Below are 14,939 nucleotides of genomic sequence, written 5' to 3'. Positions count from 1 at the left end.
GATATGCGCGAAGAGAGGTGAAAACCCGAAAAAACAGTCGGGTGCATGTATGTACGCGTGTGTGATCGTTTAGGGTGTAACGGGATTTCAATTGCGTCAGCACGAAAAGAAAAGACGTCAAGGGCACCGTCGAACATCACCGCATCCGGCATTATGCAAAAAAAGGGGGGGGAAGACATGACATGGGGAGAAAAAAGGGAAGAAATCTCAGGGGAAAGAGGCGAGAGTATTGTGCTTGAATGTAAAACAATGTTTTTTCTTCAGATTTCCAACAAAGAAATGCTCGCAAGACTAAAAGTCATGAGTGACAAAAACAAAAAGGGGAAACGAAAGAAAAGGGGGAGAGGAGAGGAATGGTGGGGCGGGGTCGCGGTCGACAGAAAAAAAGCGTTGGGGAACAAACATCAAGGATCGTGCGGGAAAGTACGCGCGATGAAAAGCGGAGACGACTTTGCGAACGAACAAAGCACAGAAAAACCCGGTGGGCCGGAAAAAAAAAGGAAAAGAGAGGGAGCGGATTAATGCGCATGCATGCGTGTGTGCCTCTGTCCCTGCGCCCAAGAAGGGGGGGGGCAAAAAAAATGCAATTTTGTTAAACGAGCGTTGTGTCTCGAGAACGAGAGAAAAAGTATGCAAAATGAAGGTCCATGCCCACCAGACGAGGGCGTCGGAAAAGGAGGAAATAGAGGAGGACACAAACACACACACACATTGTGAGAAAAGCACGCTAAATTTAAAAAAAGAGGGTTGAGGAGGAGAAGTCTGTACAGCGACAAGGGTGCATGAAAGCGTCAATGAATAAAAGTCCCTCTTTTGAGATAGAGAAACACACACACGCGAGGTAGAGGGCGGACGGAGAATGTGGAATGTGGGGAGACGTGCCAGCCCGGAAAGCTGCACCATGGAATCGAGCACCTAGAGAGGAAAACGATATGACTCCTCGCGCACTAAATTTGGGATGGAGGTGGGGGGAGGAGGAGGGAGGATATAAAGAATGACCGAGTTTAACACCAGCGAAATCAAGGGAAAACACGTCGCGCACATCAAGAAAGAGCGGGCAGACCCACACAGAAAGAGTGAATGGGAGAGGAGCAAAGACAGTGAGCGCCCCTCCCAGGTGGGTAAAAAATTGTGAGGCAACAAACGAATGAGAACAAGAAAAAAAAAAGTAAAACAACCAAAAAGAAAACAAGTGTTGGGTGAGTGTAACAGTGAAGTATGCGCGGGATATGAGCTTCCATGTACGCATATATACAAACATGAGCGCACACATATATCCATACAAAAATATTTTGATATATTGTAATTTTATACTAGGACCCACAAAGATCAATAAATTCAAGGAAACAAAAACAGTTGTATGTGTGTCGGTTGGGGCGAAATCAATTCATGGTGAGAAAACCAAAAAAAAGAGGGGGCGGAAGTGATCGTACAACTCTTGAATCGAGGTTAGGCAAGTGTTTTGATGTTTTCTGTTGAAGCTTATACTTTTATATTTTTCATTCAATTTATTTCGTCAAAATACACGGAGAACGGGGGGAGTGGGGAGTGGGGGGGAGGGGGGGGAAGCGGAGGCAGAGGCGGAGGCGGGATAAATCATGGGGAAAGGATTGCACGATCAAGCTCTTCGCCACGGATTCGTACGAACGTCTATCTGGCCTCTAGCTCACCCTCACGCTCGTGTGGTTGGCAGACTGAGAACAGGCTGCGACACACAAAACCATACTTCCTCCAGAAACAAAAGATTCGTTCGCGGAAAGAAGAAAAAAAAACCACCAATGCAGGGTCAATAGCAAACGAGAGCAACAGAAAGCAGAAGACAAGCAATTCACGCTTCCGAACAGACACGACACGTTAGAGAGAGACGCTTTTTTTTTGCCTACTCTCCCAATAGGGTATAGGTGGGTGTGCGAGAGAAAACGAAGGAGATACGTAAAACAGAATTAGAGTGCACCCGAAGAAGCGCCACCACAAAAGTGCCACAAAACGAACAAAACGAACAAAACGCGGAGATGGCGCTCGAGCTGCGCGGATGCACTGCAGCTCAAGTTACCGACTCCTGTTTCACTGCTCGCAGGTTCGTGTTGCTTTTTCTTCACCGGCTTTGCAACGACGCGGTCTCTGAATGCAGCTAAAACAAGTTGAACGCTTTTTTTCCTTGCTGTGATTCGCACATCCCTCGTAAAAAAAACTTTCGCACACTCTCTTTCTGCACCTAATGCCACTCCAGTCTGGGGGAAGGAACAACTCACCACCACCACCCCTCCCACCTCCACGTACACACACACACACATACCTACAGGAATATTGGAATACAGCACCGCGTCTAAAACGCAAAGAGGCATATAACCCGTGTAGAATGAAAGCATGCGTTGAAGAAGGAAGGTGGGGGGACACAAAAATAAGAGTTCTTGCACACAATGATAAAAAACAATTCACCGACAACAAGTGAAGAGGTCATGAAAATATATGGGTCAAAACTGGAAAATAAAACAGCCAGGAGCTGCGGGCTTGCTACAGTGCGCAGGTCGTGGGTAAAAAAAAGAGCAATTTAGCGTAACGCACGTACACAACCAGTAGTCATGAACCACCACCATCTCCCCCCTTCCCCTCTACACGGCTCCATAGACGCCGCATATCCCGCCCCCAGAGATAGGAATGCAGTGACACAACAACAAAAACAACAACAGATAACACACAGCGCACCGCCGTAACTGAGCAGTCAGAAAAAAAAACTTGCTGATAGGGCGGAGAGGTTGAGCAGTGGGGAAGGCTTGACAAAAACAAGGCCGCGGGTACCAAACCAAGGAAAAAAGTGAAGAACATCCCGGGAGAACCAAAACCTCTCCCCACCCTTCACACACACACCACTGTGAAGAAGCCTGAGTACGGAGAGGAAGGGGGAAAAAAACACAAAAAGAATGAGCAGTGACGTGTACACACGTCGACGGCGGAAAAAATAATAATGAGAAAACGACTTACATGCGGATTAACCGAATAACATCCAAGTCGGCAGAAGAAGCGAAGGGCGGGGCGGGGGAGGAGGGGGAGGGGGACACCGAGGGTTTTTTGTACCAGCGCTTGTGTGGCATCACAATGACTGAAAAACAATAATCACAAACATCAACATCAGCCTCCACCAAAGTTCATAGGCAAATACCAACAGGGAGCCCCCGCACCTCTCCGCTCACACATACAGACGCAGCGACATCCATGAAGTGAGGTCCAGAAGAGCGCAGCGGGGGAAACGCAGAGACGAGACGAGACGCAGTGAAGAGATGATTGTTTTTTGTTGTTGTTTGTTTGTTTCCCAGTGCCTCTGAGAACAAGACCCCCAGAAGGCAACTGCCAATGAATATGATAAAACAAATTTTGCTGTACCCAGTAATGCCAAGCCCACAAACAAAGGAGAACGATAGAAGATCCTTTCATGCCCTCAATGAGGCAACCAGAGAATGGGGTTCAAGGGGGGAGAAAAAGGGGGTTGGGGGGAGGGGGGAAGGGGAAGCCTTGCCTCAAAGATCCTGTTTCACTCAGAGCGTGAATCAACTTGTATGAGCGTAGCCATCGATACAGAGGATTGCGGAGGGATCCACCTCTCCCCCTCTCCTCCTCCTCCTCCTCCTCCTCGCCTTCCGTATGCCGGTGACTTGCAAGACAGATACATTACGCTTTGAGACAGCACTGAAAGCGTGCTCAGTTCATGGAGCGGTTGATGGCCCCGGCCTCCCTATTGTGCACTTGGAAGTCTGTCAAGACCTGGTGCCTCATCGCATCCTGCTTGCTTTGCGATTTATTTGACTTGATGGAACAGCATGTGCACACCGCGATGTGTCCTGACAAACACCAATAGGCGACATCGTTCGGTGGGATGACCCATTGGCACTTGGCGCAGCAGCCTCGCTCCGGGTACTGAGAAAGCAGCAGCATCTGCCCACAACTGCAGTGTTCAGACTGAAGGGCTGACTGCAGCGTCACGGTGGTCGGCTTCATCATCGGTGCACTCGAGTCCTTACCCGACGTGCACGGTAAAACCGGATTCACATGGTAGCCCCGGCACTCAGCCCGCGAACGCGAAGCGGCGATCATCATTTGATTGGCAACCTCTATATTGGCAATACTACCGTTTTTCATCTGCGTTGCATAGACAGAGTTCGGAGATGGAGCCAGACCAGCCGGTAGTATTGCGCTCGACGGCGCGCCGGGTTGCAAACTGCTGGTACCGAAGAACTGTGGCAGGTTGTTCATGCTCGACGCCAGCACGTAGTTGGACCCACCAAAAGAAGACGTCGAAGGAAGGGTCGAGACGTCAAGGTAGCCAGCTCTGGTGGCCGCAGAGGCGCTAGCCCCTTGTTGGTGGAGAAACACTGGAGGCGGGAGCATGTGAGCCAAGTTGGGCTGCATCAGATTCATCAGCCTGCCTTGCAACAAGCTAAACCCGACGCCGGGACTTGTGCCTGCGTTGGACCTGTGGCCCGAGTGTCGTAGTTTCGACTGAGGTGTCAGCTTCTCCAGAACCAGTGCTGCCTTTGGTACACCCCGCAACTGCTCGCGGGGCATCTGCTGAATGAACAAGGGCAACTGGGCGGCGCGGTTAGGCTCCACGATCCACACACAATTGATATCGCACAGGACGCGCTTGGTGAAATCCAGGATGGCCGCGAGGGCGCCGGCGTTAATCATGACAAATGCACATGTTCGGTCGCGGTTGTGGCATTTAACGTCACGCACCTGGACAATCTTTCCCCGCTCGCGTCCAATTGCTTTCAAGAGAGCCTCGATGTCGTCCTCGGTGTAGCTGCTGGGCAGCTGCCCCACAAAGATACCGGTGGATTCCTCACTCTCAATGTTCGGAGGCACCGACTTCTGTCTCGGCGTGTCGCGGAATAGCAGCGCCCGCGCGCAGAGTGGCGGGTTTGAGATGCTGGAGTACACATTCAAAGATGAAAAGCTCTGCGATATGTTCTGTGGTGATGATACCGGGCTGAAGGAGTGTACCAGACTTATCGTGTTGAGGTTGCCCGATGTGTGGTCTTGAGAAGGGTCGCGCGAGAAGGTAATCGGCGACTTTGTCGGACGTGGTGCCGGAAACCCGGCAATAAGATGATTGCTAGAGTCAAGCGAAAACGTACTGACCGCTGCGACGTCTAGCTTCGGCAGGTTGTTGCCTCGACCGCCCGTCTGTACTAACTTTGCATTCTGCTGCTCCTGCTCCTGCTCCTGCCCCTGCGGCGGCGGCTGGCAACTCTGGTTTATGAGTGGGGTCGGTGGGAGTTCAGCCGACACGGTGAAGCCCTCGTCACCGTCGTCGATGTCCAGAAGAAAATCAAGAGGATTGAACGTGCTAATTTCAAGCTCAGCGGCCACGTCGTCCATAGTGTTCATGAAGACGATGGGTCCACAGCTGGGGGGGGGGGGGAGAGCGTGAATATCGGGTTGTTGAGCTGAGAGAACGAGCTTTCTCTCACCTCTTTCCTTTGCGTGATGCAGCACACGCTAGCTGTTCCGAACAGCGGATCTCTGTGACAGCGGTAGAGAAGGATACAAGAAAAAAAAACGGTGAGCCCACGCTACCAGGGATCAATAAAATAAAAGAAGCGCTGCGGGCGAATGTGCTCAGTCACCTTTGGAAAGCGGGCGGGTGAATACTAGCGAGAGAGGGACACACCAGCAACGCGGACGAAGATCGACCTCTATAGTAGCACAATACGCATGGCACGTCGGGGATAGCCACTCACGATTTGCACCGCGGCTGGATCTTTATAAGAGGGACAAGGAAACCACAACAACTATCGTAGAGAATTGGCTCACAGTCGCACACACTCACAGACAAAAAAAAATCCCTGCAAATGGGAATACTGACAAGAGCAGGCGCGCCGAGGCAAGCGGTGTAGTCTCAACAGAAAAACGGATAGGGAAGCGCGTGAGGAGACTTTCTTGAATGTGCGTGTGCGTGTGTGTTCCCCTTCGCCTCCGTTTTGATTTCGCTCCCAGAAGCGCAAATACCCAGTGATTGCTTCACCACACTACAGAGGAGCAACAGGCAAAAAAAAAGTCCCGCACGGGAGGGGGATTCGATCGTCGGGTCTAAAAAAAAAGTTTGATGGCGCACGGCGTAGGCGAGGGGAGAGGCGGGGGGGACAAATGGTGTGAAAGTTGGAAACAACAAAAAAACTAAAATGAATAGTCCCCTCGACTTCGGAGTGACAAGGAAAAAAGAGTGCGGGGAAACACCACCACAGAAACAAATAAAAGAGTGAAACGTGAAGGGACAACCAAAAAAAAAAGTCGACGGGAGCAGCAGTGAGAATGAAATAATTTTAACGCTGGGAAGGTGTTAATGAGAGACGAAGTGAGGCAAAAAAAAAAGGGGGGGGGCACGGACGCAAAAGTGCAGCACCAAGTACCGCACAAGTGGCAAAAACAAAAATACACCAATGTCAGAAGGTAACCCTATACGAGGGGGGAGAGGGGGAAGATAGCCTCCACTCTCCCTCTCACGCACACAAAAATTACACTGAAACAAACGCGAGCGGGGACAATGAGTCTAATGCAAGGGCGAAACTAAACTCAAAAAAAAACGAAGGGGGAAAAAACGATCAGAACACACACACACTTATACGCACTTGTCAGACGGAAAAGCAAAAAAACAGATATTACAGAGTGTTTTGATAAAATGAGAGCACAGCCTTTGGAGAAAACAGTGAAGGAGACGAAAGAAGAAGATGCGAAATGGAAAAAAACTCGAAAAGGATGAAATTTTGTGGGTGCACCGGAACTCTGTGTCCTTTGAGTCTCTTGTTCGTGTGTGCTCAATTCTGTCTTGAGTTGTGGGTGTGATAATATGCCCCTCTGTTGCTGTTACCCTTTTTCGCACGCGTGCTGTTCACTATCTGCTTTGATACTTCGATTTCGAAGTTGAAAACCCCCCCAAAAGAGGAGCAAAAATAAGAGTGATCACAAATTACGGCGTTGACGTTGACCAAAGAGAAAAAAAAAAGAGGGGTGTCGGTACAAAAAAAAAGTCCAGGCAAAACGTGATAAACACGGAGAAATACAAAAATGCAAAAAAAAGGTAAACAACAAGTGAGAGTGAAGATGTCTGCTTAGGCGCAAAAAAAAAAACGTTCAGCACTATCCGGTAAGCGTCCGCGAGGTTGCCTTGACCGGGAAGAAGGAATCTCTTTTTTCTCGCCGCACACAGACACGCAAAAAAAAAGTATTGACTCACTCACGCAAACGCAATAGGATGTGTGACGAGCACCGCGTAATCCAACGATTGTCTTTTTGTTTGTCCGCTTCAGTTAGACGGCCGCTTCCTACCTCTCTCTCTCTTTTCCTTTTTCCCCGAAAAAAAAAAAAAGAAAAGAAACAAGAGGAAGAGCCTGGCCCTTTGAACTCACCTGGTAGACTGTGGGAGAAGCGAGGATGGGGTGATAATCCAACTCACCCTTTGGTTGATAAAAGCAACCGTGAGAATTGTGTCTTGTCTTCACTGAACGAGCCAACCCCTTTTTGCAACTTCTGTGTGGTGCGTTTTCTCCTCCTTTTTTTCAGGACCGGGAGAGATCGACCGCTTCGCCGACGTGGCTCTTCGGATCGGGTGGCCTTTTGGGTGTTCGAACAGCAAACTCGTAACTCCGGCCTCTCCTTTTTGAAAAAATGATTTTCTTTTTCCAATGGACACGAAGTGAAACCATAAACAATAGGGAAGAGAGAGATTTGGTGTGTGTGCGTGGATGTGTGTGTGCGGTAGTGGGGGGAGGGGAGGGGAGGGGGGGGGCATACACAAAACAAGGCAAAGACACAGCCAAAAGAAATAATAATAATAAATGTATTTATATAGACCGTTTGAAATGAAGAAGGGGTGTGTGGGAAAGAGAGAGGACGAAAGGGAGGGGTGCCAAGAGACACAGGCAACAGTCACCAAACGCAGTAAGAGAAAAGGAGAAAGAAAAATGCGAAAGTCACGCCCAGACGCTCACGGAATGAGAGAGCGAGGAGGATGGCGAGGCGACAACCAGCAAAAATGGTAGTATGTGTGTGTGTGTGTGTATGTGTGTGCGCGCCAAAAAAAAAAGACACATTGAAGCAGAGTACTACAGGAGGGACTAAAAACGGCTGTATTGGAGAGATTTAAAAAGAAGCAGTGTTGCTCGTTAATGGCACGGCATATAGAGAGAGACAGTTTGCAAAGAAGAATAGGAAAACGGGTGAAATCAAATAAGGAAGTTGGAAGTCGGCGAATAGGGGAAGTGACAATCGCTCGCGTTCTGTGCATCTTTGAAGTCACCCCCGCCCTCTTGTCGAGCCACAAAAAGGCGGATTGGCACGAAAAAATACTTCTTTCAGCACTCGATTATGCTTCTTTTTTTTTTGTGTTTGACACAAGAGCATCGATGCGGATATGGGCGCGGGAAAAGAAATGCCCTCGATCGATACTTCCTGTTTTTCTTTGTTTCCCCTAAACCTTGTTTAGACCGCTCCTTTTTTTTTGAGCATATTTAGATGTGTCCAAAATTTTCCCTTTTTGCTGTGTTTTTGTTTTATGTTTTCTACTCTCCCCCTTTTCCATGCGACGATCATCCGCAGGTGGGGACGCAGAGGACACGTCTTTTTTTTCGGAATGTCATGCATTTGTCGCAAGAGGCGACCAAAAAGTGCTGACAACGGCCAGTGGTGGTGCTCGCGGATTCATTGGGGGGGGGGGGGAGGGGCGGAGGTGGCGAAAAGGGAAAGCAGCCATAGTACATCAGTTGACCGAGTAGAGAGCCCCAAGAGACCAACCTTACGGTGAGTCGAACATGCGGGTGTGAGGGACATGTAGCACAAAAAGAACCGCAGAGGGAATGTGCGTAATCCCCCCGTTCCGACTACAGAAAAACAAATAAAAGTGCTTTTGTACATGGAGTAAGGTGAGATCGATAGACAAACCACCATTGTGTGTTGTTGTTGGCCAGGGCCGCTGACTATCACGAAATTTTCACGGACCAAAAGAAAGGGAGAAAGGGGGGTAGGCAGAGCAGACCGGCTCCTCGTGACGTTTACTGCGTGCACTCCCTTCCCCCTGGCCCGCCCGCTCCCAATTGCGATGGGGAGGGGGGGGAGAGGGTGCTTGATCTTGACTCCCTCTCCACGCGGTATGACGCCCCTACGTAGCAGCCGATGACTTTTTAGGCTTCAATAACGATCCGGGGTCCTCCTCCTTGGCACCGAGAAGGGAATGGAAGACCAGAGGCGGAGTTGTGCCAGTTGTCTCTGCGTTCTCTCGTCCTTTCTTTTCCGCCATAGCCAAAAAATACGCTTGAAAGCTGTTTTTGAGCAGAGACTGGTTCTCACTCTTCGCAAGGCGGGCCAGTGTCACACTTGAATCCCAGCTCTCCGATGCCTCTATGAGGGGTCGATTCATTGGTAGGATCATCCCCTCGCGATCCGCGTTCGTGAGTGGACACGACAGGGTAGATGCGGCCGCGGCTGCGGCAGCTACAGCTGAGCAGGCGCTCGAAATGCCTGGTGCGTTACTGTGCGCACGATTTGCTACGGGGGTGACTGCAAGAGACCCGCTCGGGGCTTTTACTCTCTTGCCACGGCTGCTCACCACAGGCGCAGCGACACCAGCCCCGGCGGCGCCATCCTTCCCTTGAAGAGCGACCGGGGGAGACTCCTCCCAGCTCCGAAGTGGCAGGAGCTCGATGCGGTACTGTGGCGGCTGCAACGGCACCGCGTAGCGGAAGTGCTTGGCCGATTCATCGAGCATATACAACGCAGACAAGTGGTCGTCCTGAGAACCAATCGTTATTCCTAAGCTCGTAGGGCCCGACTCCTTGCGAGGGTTGCGCGTGCTCTGAGGACCGCTGCCTGCTGTCGAATGGGCCACCCCGCTTCCGCTACTGCTGGCGTTGGCGTCGTGCTTTGATCTGTGCGGAAAAGACACAGAAGTGCTCCCGGAGCATCCTGCAGTCTCCACGTTATCCGACGCATTGCAGAGGGGGAAGAAAAGGTGCTGCGGGTTGCGCAGATATTCACCGCGGCTCTGACGAGCTGCTTCGGCGTGCAAAGCGTCCTCCATGGTGGCAGCCGCCGCTGCAGCCGCATCCCGCTGGGCGCGCTGTACCGCCGACCTTCCACCCGAAGTAATGGTGGTTGCGGATAGGACTGACAAAGTTGATGCCACCATCGCCTCCCCAGCGGGAGAACCTGATTCACCCCACTCCTGCAACCACGACACTGTCTCCTTCATGCGCCTGCGGAGCTCACCGTAGGCGTCTGGCGCGGGCGCTTCTGGCTTCACCTCTGCACGAGAACTGGAGAGACTCAGACGCACGGTCATGCGCACCGCCAAGTTGAGGTTTGCTGCGTCCAAGTCGTGCTCCACAGCTGCCTCATCTGCACAATCAGGCTGTAGCAATGAAGACTGGAGGGGGAACGAGTCCTTGATCGAGCTGTCAAGCGCAGTGGGCGACTGGGAACTATGTCGACGTGCCGGGGTGCTGCGTTTTCGCACGCTCGACGTGGAGCTGTTTGCGGTTACACTGCGCGACAAGGCCTTTTCGGCAGCCTCAGTGGCGAGCTGTCGGCGCTGAGCCGAGGCCTCCTCCTTTCGCCGCATGTAGGCGACAGGGTCGCTCCTATACTCGGCTACCTCCTGTTGGTGTGAAATAGCAGCCCTCTCCTCAGCGGCCCTTCGGTACTCAAGGAACATGTCTTCTTGGCTTTGACGACAGCGCTCGTTCCACCTGGCAGCATCCTCGTCAGAGACGGCGGCTTCAATCACGTACAGCGTCATTCCCCCACCTGCTGATAGCGCTGCAGTTGGCCCTTTGCCGCCCTTCCCAGCGTAAGCCTCCCCTGCAGGGCTGAGGAGAACGTTAGGGGCGAAAAGGCGGCTGTCACTCAGCGGCGACTCGTACACAACCATGGTGCTGCCGCGCGAGGAAGCCGCCCCGTTGGCGCTCATGGCATCTACTGTGGTCGACTCCGGTATGCTCTGAAGAGTGGTGTTGCTGGTAAGCAACCGTGCCGCCCTGGGGTTGGAGGGTGTCGCCGGCGGTGCCACTGAAATCGGGAGACGCATAATGCGAATTTTGTACGGCATCGGCACAGGTGCGCGCAGGTGTGCCTTGATAGAGACATGAGTGACTTCCGAGACCGTGCAGACTCGGTGGAATAAGATTGGCGAGACACCACGCTGGAGTTCAGCATCGATCGTTATGTTTTGCAAGTCGTGGGAAACGGTGTCGAAGGCCTGAAGCTCCACGTTGGAGCGAAGCACCAGCTTCCAACGCCCCGCGGGAAACAGGGGCGGTTCCATGGAGGCAGTCACGCCGCACGAGGGCTCCAGTAAGGGCGGCGCCGGTTCCTGCTGCCCGTCCTCCGCTAACGAGGCCCTCAGTGTAACGGTTGAGGGCGACAACAGCGTATCGCCAGCCCCGTCAGCAGCTTGGTCCGACTGTTGCAAACCTCGCGCCTCCATCGCCGGCACAATCGTGTATGCCATGAGCATGTAACCTTTTTCGTTCGGTTCCAGCTGCAGTTTCACAAGTCGCCCAGCAACTCCCAGGCTGTAGTCCTCTGGTCGGTCGAGGTTGAGGAGCAGTAGCGACGTGAAGCGCAAAATGGGCACGGACACCTCACTAGCCGCAGCGACCGATGCAGTACCATCCTTAGCGTCTGCAGGGAACGGCACATCACCTCGCTTCTTTCCATCCACCACAGTAGCTCCGAGCACCGGTGGCGCGTTGCCGACTTTGCTTGACGCAGGAGTGGGGGAGCCGATCTGCGGTGCGCCCCTTCCGTTCACAGCTGCCTTGGCGTGATTACTGGTGCCCTTCCCACCTAACGTTGTCACGGACGTCCGGTTAGCAAAAGTGTTGATCTGCCGATGCAATGCCAGATCCTCCGCAGGATCTAGAGTAGACAGCTGTACCGTTACGCACGTCGGGGCTGTGATGGAAAACACGCGCTTCAGCCACACTCTTTCCTCGTCGCACGACTGCACCGCTGGGTACACCCCAGCGTCTGTCACGCACGCAAAACCGTCGCGGTTGGCGTCGTGGGAGAGAGCCAGCTGCATTTCCATCGCAGCGTCAGATAGAAAAGAAATTCTATCGAGGGCCTGTACGTGGTGTAAATCGACGCGTACCAGATGCACACCGGGGCGAAAATGCAAGGCAGTCGAACGCAGCATGCCCTGCGCGTATGTGAGAGAACCGATATCGTTCAGCGGTTCGCCACGATCCCACTGGAAGTGACGAAAGTACACTCGCCGCTCTAAATGCGTCTCGGCCGACTCTTGCGATCCTCCGATGCTGGGGAGGAGGGGAGGTGATTCAGCTGACGCCGACCGGTGGGCGGGTGATGGCGGTCCCGTCGAGGGCGCCTTTGGGGAAACGGCTACGCCCCCGACATCGTCCACCCGCGCAGGACACGACACCACCACAACCGCCTCTACCGCCTTCTGGGCCGTCAGCTTCCACCAAATACTTGACGGCGGCGCAGCAGGGGACCGTATGGCGATGCTGGATGCGGCGCCGGCAGCCAAAGAAGCATCCCCGCGGCGCGTGGAAGGCATTTTCTTACGCGACGCCGCCGATGGCGAGGGCTCGACGTATTTGCCGCCACTAGGGAAACCGTCACTTCCATGACGCTCAAGCAGTGACTCTCCGTTGACGGAGACAGTGTTTGGGTACCTCCCGGCGAGCTTGCGCCACAGGATGACCGACTTCATCTGTGCCATGAATTCCTCCAGCGTAAGCCAGCAGGAAGTCACCGAGGGCGCTCGGTGACTGTCGATAACGACCATGTCCGTGACCGAGGTCGTGTTACCCTGTGAGCCGACAACGTCAGCTGATTCAACACCATCGAGTGCGCGTGGCAGCCCCTCGGAACTCCCTCCATGCGAGGCATTTCGTGCAGTGCGCCTGCTCCAGTCATGAAGTGCGCTCACATCGTCTGCGTCCCACTCCTCCTTCAAAATGCCCTCGGAGAGGCCAGCGCGGGGGGTGGTGTGAAGAAGCAAGGCCACGGTGTTGCGGAAAGGCTTTATCGTGTGGATCGTACACAATTGTGGTCCGGTGCCGTACCCACCTATAGACGTACGTGCACTTTCCGACTTCACAGTCTCAGCGGAAGGAGCGTACAAACCGCAAACGTAGAAGTGTTCCTCAGGAAGAGGTTCGTCTATGACCGGCTCGCAGTACTCCGTGGCCCGAAGAGGTTTCAGCTCGACGCCCTCTTCGTCGGCACCACCAGAAACACCACTGCCGCGACGGCCTCGCTGCCGCTTCCCCGCAGCGGGACGAACATTCGTGGACTGGGTGCGCTTCAACTGCGTAAGATTTGGTGTAGCCTGCCGATCGCGTGCATTGCCCTTCGCATCTCTGGTTTTGACCTCCCCAGTGCCCTCGCCTTTGCCCCGCCCCGTTGCGCAAGCGTCTGTGTCTTTCACCAAAGGTTCCGCAAGGCGCTCCAGCTGGGCCAGCTGCCGCTGGTACACGAGAAGCATTGCGGTGGCAGAAACAGTGTCGTGCCTGGGGGAGAAGTACTGAGGCACCCAATTGCCTAGGAGGGTTGCCACAACCAGCTCGGGTGCAGAAGTCAGGGCCTTCAGTCCGGTGATAGGGCCCAGAGCCTTCACGACAGCCTTCGCGACGAGGCATGGCCACAGCTCCCTCCGGCTTGTAGTGGTGAGCAGCGGACGACCAAGTACGTCTACCGGCAGGCTGTCATCCACAAGCACCTTGCGGTAGGCGCCGTCAACGAACAGCTTAACAGCGTATTTGCCAAAAGGGTTGTAGACTGGGTGGCACGTACCGGGGACATGGGGGTGGACAAGCTCCCACAGGTACCAGCCCTCCGGCACGTGCCGCTGCGCCTGCTCCACCGCGAGCAAGGCACTATTGAAGGCACTCATCAGGAATGACGGCGTCTGCGTTAACGCGGCGAGCTGCTCGGCTTGCCTGAGCTTATGACGCAGACCGGTGCTGTAGCGGGACTCACAAGCCTCCGCTGGGGTCTCCGCACAGCCAGCAACCAACCTACCATCGTAGGGCTGCATTAGCGCTGGTAAGGCTCGGTAACGCCGCACCGACTCTGTGGTTGTGCAATGAGACCAATACTCTCTCTCCTCATGCGAGAACATGTCCAGCGTGGTGACAGCCTCGGGATAAAGTTGGTGAAACGCCTCCGGAACTGAATTCGATGTGTCGTTCTGCTGACCGCCATTGCCGCTTTTGTGGTGGGTGGTGCTGCTGTTGGTGCTCAATGCACCAGGAGACAACAGCGACTGGCATCGTGCCTCCTCCACCTTTGCATCAAGCGGCACCCGACCCTCGGCTGTCGCGTACGGGTTAACAAAAGGCGTAGCGTTGCAGTGTACCACGGGGCGGAAAGGCCGGAATACCTCTGTCGGTCTGAGCCAGAGAATCTCGGGAGAGGAGGAACCCTCCTCCACCTCCTCGGTCTGGATGTTTGAAGTGGACGGCGGCTGGCACGCAACAATGAAAGCTTCAACACCTTGGCGCGTCGCCGCATCTTCGAAGTGTGCCTCTCCCGCAGAGACGGCTGGCCCGTACTTGCCAGTGGTGGGGGGCTTGGACTTCCCATTGCCTTGCTTCGCGTCTTTGCCTACTCCTTCACCGCCGCCCGTCGGGGGCATTGCGAGTGGGGCGCCCCAATTTTCTTGAGCGATTTGTGAATCCTCCCATACAGGTAAGCCGCAACATCGACTGTTGACAAAAATGGAGGGGACTCCGGCAACGCCGGAGCGCAAAGCCGTCGCGTTTGCTTTGGTCGACATCGAGCTCGACAAAATCCGAGGGTGAGTGAAATTGGAAACCGACTATAAAGTTGCTCTGCGGCAAAAGCGATTAGCGGAAGAGGGGGGACGCTTCTAGTGATTCGTGTAACGTCAGAGACGGTGCGGAAATCAAATATATATA

The 14,939-nt window shown here is 53.6% G+C and overlaps 2 protein-coding genes across 2 annotated transcripts; both read right to left on the bottom strand.

Moving 5' to 3' along the window:
* Positions 1-3,696: 3,696 nt before the first annotated feature.
* Positions 3,697-5,385, bottom strand: JKF63_02460 (uncharacterized protein; the record flags this gene model as incomplete). Its single annotated transcript, XM_067898485.1, has 1 exon — positions 3,697-5,385. The coding sequence occupies one exon, from the start codon at positions 5,383-5,385 to the stop codon at positions 3,697-3,699; it is 1,689 nt and encodes a 562-aa protein (XP_067754642.1).
* Positions 5,386-9,151: 3,766 nt separating this feature from the next.
* JKF63_02459 (uncharacterized protein) lies at positions 9,152-14,797 on the bottom strand (the record flags this gene model as incomplete). Its single annotated transcript, XM_067898484.1, has 1 exon — positions 9,152-14,797. One exon carries the CDS (start codon positions 14,795-14,797, stop codon positions 9,152-9,154), a length of 5,646 nt encoding a protein of 1,881 aa, XP_067754641.1.
* Between the last annotated feature and the right edge of the window lie 142 nt (positions 14,798-14,939).

Source organism: Porcisia hertigi, chromosome 32 (genome assembly GCF_017918235.1).
Source record: "Porcisia hertigi strain C119 chromosome 32, whole genome shotgun sequence".
Lineage (NCBI taxonomy): Eukaryota > Euglenozoa > Kinetoplastea > Trypanosomatida > Trypanosomatidae > Porcisia > Porcisia hertigi.
This window is presented reverse-complemented; position numbering and strand designations above follow the sequence as displayed.